General features: G+C 53.4%; 1 protein-coding gene across 7 annotated transcripts in view; it reads left to right on the top strand.

Annotated features, from left to right (window-relative positions):
* The window catches only part of ndrg2 (NDRG family member 2), a 127,448-nt gene extending 115,650 nt beyond the window's left edge, over nucleotides 1-11,798 (top strand). For 6 of the 7 annotated variants that reach the window (XM_059951578.1, XM_059951576.1, XM_059951580.1 and 3 more), the window contains 7 exons: nucleotides 1,965-2,009; nucleotides 3,080-3,131; nucleotides 5,292-5,339; nucleotides 6,357-6,392; nucleotides 7,811-7,862; nucleotides 8,455-8,493; nucleotides 9,120-11,798. In XM_059951578.1, coding sequence (XP_059807561.1) covers nucleotides 1,965-2,009; nucleotides 3,080-3,131; nucleotides 5,292-5,339; nucleotides 6,357-6,392; nucleotides 7,811-7,862; nucleotides 8,455-8,493; nucleotides 9,120-9,280 — 433 coding nt within the window. In that variant the 3' untranslated portion in view covers nucleotides 9,281-11,798. The remainder of the gene's footprint in view (nucleotides 1-1,964; nucleotides 2,010-3,079; nucleotides 3,132-5,291; nucleotides 5,340-6,356; nucleotides 6,393-7,810; nucleotides 7,863-8,454; nucleotides 8,494-9,119) is intronic. The other variant, XM_059951577.1, reaches the window with a different exon arrangement.
* Nucleotides 11,799-12,027: the final 229 nt, after the last annotated feature.

Consider the following 12,027-nt stretch of genomic DNA (forward strand, 5'->3'; position numbering starts at 1 on the left):
ATTCCATCTCTTCCTGCCTTATGACTTTTATTCAGTTGCTTTCTGTTGGTTTTTAAAAGCATTCCAATCCTCAGCTTGCTTACCAAGTTAATCAAGCTCCAAACCCTGGGTCTCTGTAGCCCTCTACAACTGGATGCCTGGCTTCCTCGTCAGTCAGTGCGGTTCAGAAATAACGTCTCCTCCTCGCTGACGAGGAACTCTGCTGCACCTCAAGAATGAATGCTAAGCCCACTCATGGACTGTGTGGTTAGGCACAGCTGAAACACCCTCTATAAATCTGCCGGTGACGCATCTATTGTTGGCAGAATTTCAGATGGTTATGAGGAGGTGTACAGAAGTGAGATGGATAAGCTGGTTGAGTGGCGTTAAAGCAGCAACCTTGCACTCAATGCCGGCAAGACCAAGGAGTTGATTGTGGGTTTAGGGAAGGGGAACACACTCCAGTCCTCGCTGAGGGATCAGCGGTGGAAAGGGAGAGCAGTTTCATGTTCGTGGGTGTCGATGTGTCTGAATATCTGTTGTGAGACCAGCATATTGATGCAATTACACAGAAGGAACAACAGTGGCTATACTTGAGGAGACTTGGAATGTCACCAAAGACACCCGCAAATTTCTGCAGATGTACCATTCTGACTGGTTCCGTCACTGTCTGGCATGGAGGGGCCACTGCACAGGATCAGGAAAAAAGATACAGAAAGGTGGTAACTCAGTCAGATCCATCACCGAGGAAATCTCCAAAAGGACATGACTCAAAAGGTGGCATCCATCATTAAAGACCCCCATCACCCAGGACACGCCCTCTTCTCATTGCTACAGGAACCCGAAACACACACACGCAACATTTTAGGAACAGTTTCTTCATTCACTTTCCGAATGGACAATGAACCCATGTACACCATCTATTTTCTTATTTTGCACACCTTTTTGCACTACACATTTAGTTTATTTTTAATATATATTTCTTATGATAATTAATAGTTTTTTTATCTACTGCAATATACTGCTACTGCAAAAGAACATATTGCATGACATATTCCAGAGATACTAAACCTGATTCTTCTCTGTTCACAATACCATTTCATTGTTATCTCTCACCCTATCCTATCTCCCTCCCTGCCTCTTCTCTCACTCCCCCATCACTCTCATCCTCCCCATCTCTGTGTCTCTTCCACCATCTCTCTCTGTCCCTCTTGATCTCTATCTCTCACCCCATCTCTCTCTGTCCCTCTCGATCTCTCTCACCCCCTCTCTCGATCTGTCTCACCCCATCTCTCTCTGTCTCTCTTGATCTCTCTCTCACCCCATCTCTCTCTGTCTCTGTCGATCTCTCTCTCACCCCATCTCTCTCTGTCCCTCTCGATCCCTCTCTCACCTCATTTCTCTCTGTCCCTCTCAATCTCTTTCTCTCTCACCCCATCTCTCTCGATCTGTCTCACCCCATCTCTCTCTGTCCCTCTCGATCTCTCTCACCCCATCTCTCTCGATCTGTCTCACCCCATCTCTCTCTGTCCCTCTCGATCTCTCTCACCCCCATCTCTCTCTGTCCCTCTTGATCTCTCTCTCACCCCCCCATCTCCCTCTGTCCCTCTTGATCTCTCTCTCACCCCATCTCTCTCTGTCTCTCTCGATCTCTCTCACCCCCATCTCTCTCTGTCCCTCTTGATCTCTCTCACCCCCCCATCTCTCTCTGTCCCTCTCGATCCCTCTCTCTCACCTCATTTCTCTCTGTCCCTCTCAATCTCTTTCTCTCTCACCCCCTCTCTCGATCTCTCTCATCCCCCATCTCTCTCTGTCCCTCTTGATCTCTCTCTCACCCCCTCATCTCTCTCTGTCCCTCTCAATGTCTCTCTCTCCGCCCCCATCTCTCTATCGCTTTCCCTGTCTCTCTTCCTCTCTCCTATCTAATTACTACCCTAAACCATACACAGTTGTTCATACTCTTCTCTTTCTCCCTTTCTCCCCAGCCGCCGGGACCTGGACATCGAACGAGAGGGTGGTGGGTCTCTGAAGTAAGGATTTTTATTTGGGTTCTGTCCGTGTTTTCCACGCCTTGGCCCCACGCCCTGTGTCAGCCTGTAGTCCCCACCAGAGTCTGGTCAGGGATGTGGGGCCCGAGGCAAACAGAGACCCTGTGGACCCCACGCCCTGAGTCTGCCTGTAGTCCCCGGCAGAGCCTGAGGAGGGATGTGGGGCCCGAGGCAAACAGAGACCCTGTGGGCCCCACGCCCTGTGTCTGCCTGTAGTCCCCGGCAGAGCCTGGGCAGGGATGTGGGGCCCGAGGCAAACAGAGACCCCAGTTCTGGTCGTGAAACTCAAATGTGTGAGAGGGTGGGATTGGGAGAGAAAGGGCCATGTGGGAGGAGAGAGGGAGGGATGTAGAGACAATAGAGGGAGATGCGGAGGGACATGAGGGAGGGAGAGAAAGAAGAGATGGAATGAGAAAGAGCATTGAAATGCAAGGAGAGGGGAGATAGACAGAGAGAGATGGAAAGAGGGAGGAGCAAGGATGGAGAGAAAAATGGAGGGAGGAAAAGAGTGGGAGTAATAGAAAAGGGAGGAGGGTGAGAGATGGGGAGGAATGGAGAGGTGGAAGGAAGAAGAGATTAGGAGGGAGTAAGAGATGGGAGGGAGGGAACAATGAGGAGGGAAAGAGTGTGAGGAGTAGAAAGAGGTTTGGGTAGAGAGATGGAATGAAGAGGTGGTGAGGGAGAGAGAGTGTGGGAGGGAGTGATGAGGAGGAAATGAGGGAAAGAATCAAAAGGAGTGGGAAGAGAAATGGGGGAGAAAGAGGAAAATGGAGGGATATGAGGTGTGGCCCAGACAGATATGGGAAGAAATAGAATAAAATATTAGAGGAATGTGAGGCAGAAAGGAAAAGGGAAATGCACAGGGAGGGGGTGAGTGATCATTCCCCCTCCCCAGGGCTCTTCATGGGTCCCACTCCAACATCCACTTCCACCACCTGCCAGACCCCAGGGGGTAAGGTTGATGTCCTGAGGGGCTTGATTTCCCCTTCCCCGGGGTTCTGACCCTTCACTTGCTGGCATGAATATCTCCCTTTGTTCTGCCCCATCCACAGGTGCCCGGTGATGCTGGTGGTAGGAGACCAGGCCCCTCACGAGGATGCTGTGGTAAGATGCCCGTCTGACACCTTCTCCCCCGTACTCTCCCCCTGCACGTCTCGGGGAGGACCACCCCAGTCTGTCTCGCGGCTTCTGCACAGCAGGACCTGCGTCCCAACACCTCCAACACGGTATCTGCCCCAACTTGCCTGCATATTGTGGCCCCTCCCCTTCAAGCTGTCCCCCAGACATTGCCCCGTTACAGAAATGCACAAAGGCTCCTCCCACCACCGTGAGACGGGAACAGAAAGTTCCAGGAAGACTTGGCAGGACACGTGGCGTCTGTGGAGAAAACTGTTTCGGGTCCGGGGCTCTCCTTGTGGGTGGGGGAGTGGGGTGAGTGGGAGAAAGGGAGAGTGTATGGAGGGTTGGGGTGCGCAAAGTGGAAAGATGGTGAAAGGGGCGATGAAGCGTGTTGAAGATTTAGAGAGAAGACGAGAGTGAGAGAAAGAGGTAAGAAGGTGTTGTGGGAGAGAGGGAGAGTGGGGTTGAGAGAGGAGAGGGGGATGGGTTGGGGGAGAATGGGGAGGGACGGAAAGAAAGAGAAGGCTGTGGTAGAGAGGGAGAAGCAGGGAGAGTGGGGTAAATCAGAGAGGGAGAAAAGGGATGGAAAGAGAGAATGGGAGACAGACAGAGAAAAAGAGAGAGGGAAAGGGAGAGAGAGTGGAAGAGAGAGGAAGAAAGGACGAGTTGAGAGAGTGCCCCACCTGTCCTAATTCTGATGGAGGCTCTTCGACTTGAAATGTTGACTCGATTTCCCTCTCCACAGAAGGGTTTTGATCACTTTGCTTTCATAATTTCAAATTTTCCTGGAGTTTTCTTGACTGATCAACCCTCAGGCCCTGGGGCAAAATCCCTGCCTGTGTTGGGAACTTCCACCCTCGGGCCCTGGGTAGTTGAGGTTGGGGGGGAGGTTGTAGGAAGCTGATTCATTCAGAAGAGTTCAGATTGACTAATGGAGAGTCACAGCTCCCAGAATGCATGGCAGCAAAGAACCTGCCTGACTTTTGACTTGCACCAAGATGCAAGGTAGGAGAGGCTGTAATTTTGTTCGGTTCAGACCTGGCTCTCCCCTACCAACACCTTTTCCAGCTGGGGTGGAGATACTCTTAACTCCTTTCATCCACGGTAGTTGGTAGGGTGGGTTGCTGGGGCTGTCAGATGAGGAGAGCTTCGGTTTCAGAGGGGCTTGGCGATGGAGGGCAACTGCTCCCTGAATGCAGTGGGGGAAGAGAAAGTCCTCCATCGATGCATTGGCCATCAATCGTGGGATTGAGTTTAGGAGCCGAGAGGTAATGTTGCATCCTGGTCAGACCCCACTTGGAGTACTGTGCTCAGTTCTGGTCGCCTCACTACAGGAAGGATGTGGAAACCATAGAAAGGGTGCAGAGGAGATTTACAAGGATGTTGCCTGGATTGGGGAGCATGCCTTCTGAGAATAGGTTGAGTGAACTCGGCCTTTTCTCCTTGGAGCGACGGAGGGTGAGAGGTGACCTGATAGAGGTGTACAAGATGATGAGAAGCATTGATTGTGTGGATAGTCAGAGGCTTTTTCCCTTGGCAGAAATGGTTAGCACAAGAGGGCACAGTTTTAAGGTGCATGGAAGTAGGTAGAGAGGAGACATCAGGGGTAAGATTTTTACGCAGAGTGGTGAGTGCGAGGACCAGGCGGCCGGTGACGGTGGTGGAGGTGGATATGATTGGGTCTTTTAAGAGACTCCTGGACGGGTATATGGAGCTCAGAAAAAGAGAGGGCTATGGGTAACCCTAGGCAATTCCTCAGGTAAGGACATGTTGGGCACAGCTTCGTGGGCCGAAGGGCCTGTATCGTGCTGTCGGTTTTCTGTGTTTCTATAACTCTCCCCGCCCCAGCCAATGCATCACACCCTCTCCACTCCAGCTCCTCCACTACTTACTGACCTCTGGCCATGAAACTGAGTTGCACAGCTCCCTCCCTACTACTCACCTGACCCTCAACTCCTTTGTTCCAAGAAAAAAAAATGAAAAGTGAATCCTCTGGACCCTTGTCCAGGACCCTCGATCTGTCTGCATTGTGCTGGGTGGCAGGGTGCTATGGCACGGACTAGGGGAAGGTATATGGGGTTGTACCTCTGGCTCGTCTTCACCCATTGCGTTATTGAATAACCTACACCTCATCAAATGTTCCAGGTGGAGTGCAACTCAAAACTGGATCCCACCCAGACGTCCTTCCTCAAGGTAGGAACAGTCAGTTACCTGGTGCGGGGGCTGATTTTAGGGGCAGGGGCGATAGAGTTTGTCTTGCTCCCCATTCAGTTGGTGGTCCTGGGATCTGGGAAACTGACATAGGTTGTGAACAATTGGAGTGTGAATGTGGTTTGAAGAAATGGGAAGTGGTGGGTTCCGTTGGGATTATGATGGCGGGAGTGAATGGGAAGGGGTGGGTTCCGTTGGGATTATGATGGCGGGAGTGAATGGGAAGGGATGGTGTCTATTGGGATTGTGGACGGTGGGAGTGAATGGGAAGGGGTGGAGATCCATTGGGATTGTGTATAGTGCGAGTGAATGGGAAGGGATAGGGTCCATTGGGATTGTGTACAGTGGGAGTGAATGGGAAGGGGTGGGTTCCGTTGGGATTATGATGGCGGGAGTGAATGGGAAGGGATGGTGTCTATTGGGATTGTGGACGGTGGGAGTGAATGGGAAGGGGTGGAGATCCATTGGGATTGTGGACGGTGGGAGTGAATGGGAAGGGGTGGAGATCCATTGGGATTGTGGATAGTGGGAGTGAATGGGATGGGTCCATTGGGATTGTGTATGTTGGGAGTGACTGGGGAGTGAATGGGAAGGGATGGGGTCCATTGGGATTGTGTAAGTTGGGAGTGATTGGGGAGTGAATGGGAAGGGATGGGGGTCTGTTGGGATGTTTTGGAGGGTGGGGTGGAGACAGAGTCAATGGAATCAGATTAGGGAGCAAAGAGGTTGCTCAAGATGAACAGCAATGTTGTGTGATGGGCTGAGTGGCTGCTGCAAACACTGTTATGATTAGAGGGAAGTTCAGGTGGACCCTGGACTCGTGGTGCTGACTTGCATGGTGGGTCTGCCTGTGATGTACACGGCTGCTTCCAGCAGCGACTCCCCTTTTAGGACTACGTGTTCTGTGGAACTAATTCATGTGATTTTGGAGTGAGTGCAGTCTCAATCTCCAGAAACCCCGCTGACAGTCTCTCTCCCTTGCTGCTCTATCCCCCACAGATGGCAGATGGTGGCGGGCAGCCCCAGATCACTCAGGTGGGTCTGCTCTCTTTCTCTCTCTCTCATGATTGGGGCTGGAGACGGGGTTGTGCGTGTATGTTTCTGGAGGAACGTGCAGACAGGTTGCCCCGTGGTTGGAGCCTCTGCCTTTCAGCTCACAAGCCATGGGTTAGATTGTGACCTCCTGCGGTCGCTCCTTCCTCCCGTGTCCCCGTGATGTTGGATCGATGAGTTGATCGGCTGCTGGGAATAAAACCCCACCCACCCCACTGTGTGTGCGTGTGAAGGGTGAATCCAGGGGTGGGTGAGAGATGGTTGAAATGTTAGAGAAAGGGCAAATTGCAGGGGTACAAGGAGAGGGGTGAGTGAGACATGAGACTGAGCCCCTGCCTGTGACTAGATAAATATGCACCTATTCCACTTGCGGTTCTTGTGGCTGGTCAGGGACTCTGCTGGCATTGTTATATTGTGAAATGGGAACTGGGCTGCTTCAGAGGAACTTGAAGTTTCGGTTCATGTGCTATTCATGGGCAGCTTGATTGCTCTACCTGCAGTGTGGTCCTCCCACCTCTGGGGCAATGTTATTGATCCACTTGCAGTGTGGTCCTCCCACCACTCGGGCGGTGCACTGTGTAGGCATCTGTGGATACTCTGCTGGGCACCAGGAGGAGGTTTGTGTTTGGGTTGGTTCCGAGGAGGGTGGGGCAAGTCATGCTGTGTTTGTGTTTGTGGGGTGGCGGGGAAGGTTTGGAGGTAGTGCCTAGTTGCTTATGCTTCTGCACCTTGGGAATCCCTCACCGACGGCTGAGAGGGACCCTCTTCCTCAGGAGGAGGGTAGAAAATGTTGGGGGATGGAAGTGGCTCTCGTCGATCTGCCCTTGGCCTCTCTCCCTGAAGGCTCCGGATAGCAGCACCTTCCCCAGGAGGACTGAGAGGGAGGGTGGGTGGGCAGGTGATCAACACTGGCTGGCACTCAGGTCCCACTCAAGAGAAACAAAATAATTGCAGGAGAGGCACAAGGGGGGGGGGGGTGGAGGCTGGGAGGGAGGATAGAACAGAGGAAGGAGAAATTACACACATTAGCAAACTTTGTGGGTGGGAGGACCACGCAGCGGCACCCTCTAGTGGTCACACCGCACACGTGATCACGCTGCTAATAGGGGACATCTCGTCTCTGATGGGAGGAGCGCATTCGATATAGTGGGAAACAGCCCCATGAACTGGTGGGAGGACCACATTGCAAGTAGGGAACAGTTTCACGCACTGGTGGGAGGACCACACTGCAGGTGCAAGAACGGCGCCACCATCTGGTGAGAGAAACACACTGCAACTGAAAAAGGTCTTCTGCAGCAAAATCACTACCCACAGGACGACTGGGGTCGTACCCCCATTAATGTTTTCCACTGCTGCTCCAATTCACATGCCCTACTCTCTCTCTCTCCCTCTCTCTGCAGCCAGGAAAGCTGGCAGAAGCCTTCAAGTACTTTGTGCAGGGAATGGGCTACAGTGAGTTTTGTGGCATTTTCTGTTGGGGTTTGCGCCTCGGAGGGTCTGCGATGGGAGGGAGGTGGCAGGACCGGGAAGTGAGGGGACCGAGTGGTGCCGGACAGGAGGGTGAACAACAGCGGACTTTGGAATGTTGGGTGGCTCTGTGGAGTGGCGGGAGAGTTGGAGGGTAATTGGGGGGGGGGGGGGCGACTGTCCTGTGGACGATGGAGGGTTGGTTTCTGGAGGGATGGGAGGGGAGGGAGGTTGAGGGAGGTTTAGTGTGGGTGGTGGTGGGCAATCGGAGAGGATGCTTTGTAGGGGAAAGGATTCCTGGTGGAGAGGGTGTGGTCTGAGGTCGGTGATGCAGGGTCACAGTGTCTGAGAGGGTGTTTTGGGGCCAGTGAGGCACATAGATAGGGGAGGGGTGTCCTGGAGTGAGGGTTGGTGGAAGGGACGGGTCCTCTGTGAACTCCCACAGAGTCCCACTGTCCCAATGCAAGGGGAGGTTCTTTTCTTGGGTGAGTCTCTCAAACTTTTGCATTGGTCTTTCTGTCTCTGTGTTTGCTCTCCCACATTCCCCCCCTCCCGCTGCCTCTGGCCTGACTGACAGTCCCACACGTGGTCCACCGTCGCCTCAGTGTGGGAGCAGGTACTAACACCCCTCCGGCGCCCCCACCCCCTTCACCAAACACGCCGCCCCCACACCCTCCTGCATGACAAACCCCTCTCTGCACGTCACCTCGGAGCATGCCGCGACCGGAGTACCGACACCTTGAGAAAATGTCTGCACAGCGAGGCTGTTTGGCCCTTCTCTACTTCTAGCCTTCACTGACCAGCCCCACGCCCCACCCACCACACTAAGCTTGTCTGCGTCCATTCCCTTCACATCCAAAGTGTACTGCCAGTCCTCCTGCTGGCAGAGTTGGGGTGGTGGCAGGCGGGGGTGCAGGGTGGTCGGGAAGGAATTTCTCTCCATTCTCCATCCTGAAAGGACGACCACTTGTTATAGGATGGTGACCTCCACTCTCTTCCTGGCTCACTGTCCCCCCCCTCCGACCCACAGGGAATACAGGAGCGATGGAGAGTGGGAGCATGGCTGGTGGGGTTTGGGATTTGGAGGTCGAGGGAAGGGACCTGTTTACCTTGATAAACCAATCTCTCACTCCCTCCCCCTTCTCTTTCTCTCTCCTCTCATTCCCACTTGCCCTTCTCCTCCTCTACCTACACTCCCCCTCTCCTTCCCCTCATTCCCCCCTCTCTTCCCCCCCCCCACAGTGCCCTCCGTAGGGATGACGCGCCTCTCTCGCTCTCGCACGACTTCCCTGTCGGGCGCCTCTGTGGACGGATCCCACAGCCGCTCTCGCACCCTCTCGCAGGGCAGTGATGGGGGGCAGCTGGCCTCCAGCCCCTCCCAGACCATGGAAGTCTCCTGCTGAAGGCCGGCGAGGGTGATTGGAGGGGCCGGAGGAGGGGAGAGAGGGAAATGAGTCTGGGGAAGGGGCGAGGCTCTCTGCGGAGACACTGGCAGGTGTCTGTCATCGAATCGCCAGGGATTTGTGCAAACCGTAAATCATTACATAGACTAATTTTTGTTTTGGGGGTGGGGTACAGAATGCAAGCGGATTAACACATAACCGTGCAGGCTGCGTTTATTTTATTTTCCTGTGGTGGGACGGGTGGGTTTCCTTCTCTGTGTGAATGTGAGGGTTATCTCCATGACGCTCCAACCTCTTGCCCTCTGCTGACAATTCCCACTCTGTACGTCTCCACCAGTCCTCTCCCCACCTCCATCCACCCTGCAGACATCCTCCCTTGCTTCCTCCCTTACACTCTCCCTCTCCACCACAGGGCGAGGAGCTCGGTAGAAGTGTTTAGTAATTCCATGTCACCAGGGGGGAGGGGGCAATAGGGGCAAGGGGGCCCACTGTGTACGGAGGGGGTCCCACAGGAAGTGGTATCAGAGGCGAGGCCATTTTGATGAGGGCATGGGTGGCCATTTTGGTAAGGGCAAGTAGCCATAATATTGAGGATGTAGGCAGCTATTTTGATGATGGCGTGAACAGCTACTGTGATGGGGGCAGAGCGGATTAGGGACCAGGTAGCCCTTTTGTAATAGATAGCCAGTATGTCTATTGGCAACTTGGGGAATTTGATGGGAGCGGTGGAGATGGGTGGCCTGGTCAGTCAGTATGAAGGGATAGGAAGACATTGCCAATTCATCATGCCAGTTCCTAGCGATATCAGCATTCGCTGTCTACACGTGATGACATGGCCAATCCAATGGACATGCGGACATTTCAATTAAAAGAGGGGACAACTGTTTTATTCACAGTGTCCAACGATGTCAGCATTTTGTGAAAGCACAGTGACGTGCCAACTCGAGGCCCGTGGGCAGTCAATGTGATCGGGACCTTATCAGCTACTTGGATGAGGGCACGGACAAACATTCTGCCCCAGTGCCCGGTTTGTCAAAGCACAACGGGGTCACTTCGGGGGAGCGGGCTGTGTGTCTCGAGGGGGAACGCAGGCACCGATGTTGTCCATGTCCTACGAAGCTGCCAGTTCATCAAGAAGGTGATGTGGCTAGTTGGTCAGGGTGTGTGATTGGAACATCCATCTGGCTGCCTCAGCGCTGTACAACGTTACCATATTACTAACGTGCAGATGTCTTCGTGTTGATGAAATGTAGGAGGCTGCTTGTTTTACTACTACCCAATCCTCACACCATCGCATGGGGTGGGGAAGGTGAAAGCCGGCTGCCCTGTTTCCTGCCAGCTCTTAGTGTTGTGCCCGTTTTCATCGGGTGGAGGTAGGCATGGTCTTCGAATACTGGTTGGCCATTCTGTCGGGCAATTCGAGGAGTGGCCGCCCACACAGCCTGGCACAGCCTATCCGGAGAGGATGCAGCAGGCTGGAACCCAGGGGACCTTTCCGCTGCGTCGCAATCTGATGTGTAAACAGGTTCGAGGAGAGGCCGACTCTACAACCCAGCCCCGGTGCCTTCAGGATGAGCCAGGGAGGAACGGCAAGAACAGTTGTTGGTTAGGTGGGGCATTGTCTGGGTGGAGACAGGATGGGGGCTTTGGGAACGATCCAGGGTAAAGGGCGTTGTAGGGTTGCAGAGATGTGGATTAAAGTGGGATTAGTATAAATGTATGAGTTGAGTGTGAGAATGTGTGAGTGTGTGTAAATAAAAAGTGGCAGGGCGGTTGGGAAAGGAAAGATAAGAGGACAGTGCCCATGATGTGAAAACATCGCAGCCGATGCTCACCAACTGGCCTCCTTCAACCTTGCCCTCCCCTCGCCCAGGCACTTCCCTCTTCCATTGCACTTTGAGCCCCACCCAGCCGCTCGAACTCCCTCCATCACCGCCCAGTATGTGGGTAAGGGGCAGGAGCGCGGGAGGGGGTAGACAGATCCACGGCAGAGCTCTGATCGTGGTGACGCTGCTCTGGGGGTGGGGCAGAGGGAGGACATGCAGGAGCTTGGGGGTGGAACGGACAGAGAGGACGAGTTCCCCCGCTGCGATCACACACAGACACACAAACACAGACGCAGTAGCACTCACCGTGTGCATTATAGATAAACAAATGCAGGCTCACTCAGATGGAGACATAGGCGATATCAGTTTATACTTATTCCTGCTCTCCATATTAAGCACTAACAGATGTGACACCGGGCGTACACTGTAGAGATAGGGAAGTGCATATTAGGGAAGACTTTGATTTAAAACATCTCGATCGGTGCGCTGGGGAGGAGGGGGCGGCTTTCATTTCTCTTCGTTTCTCTGTGATGTAGTTGGCGTCGTGTTTTCCTTTCCATTTTACCACTAAGTCTTGGCATCGGTGCGCGCACAGAGGGTCTGTGTGTCAGCGCTCGGCCTCAGCTAACTGATCATCAGCCGTTCGCCAAGTTCTGTCTAATGCGATCAATAAACCGTGGCAAGAACAAAAACCCCAGGTCTCGTGTCTGTGTGTTAGTGCTAGGAATTCGTCGGCGGGGATGGTTATGTTGTCATAATCATGGAGACATAGACACATACAGCACAGAAACAGGCCCTTCTGCCCATCTAGTCTGTGCGGAACCATTTAAACTGCCTGGTTCCATTGATTTGCAACAGGATCATGGTCCTTTTTAACCCTCCCATCCAGGTGCCTATCCAAAATTCTCTTAAACGTTGAGA

The sequence above is a fragment of the Hypanus sabinus genome, chromosome 26, assembly GCF_030144855.1.
Source record: "Hypanus sabinus isolate sHypSab1 chromosome 26, sHypSab1.hap1, whole genome shotgun sequence".
NCBI lineage: Eukaryota > Metazoa > Chordata > Chondrichthyes > Myliobatiformes > Dasyatidae > Hypanus > Hypanus sabinus.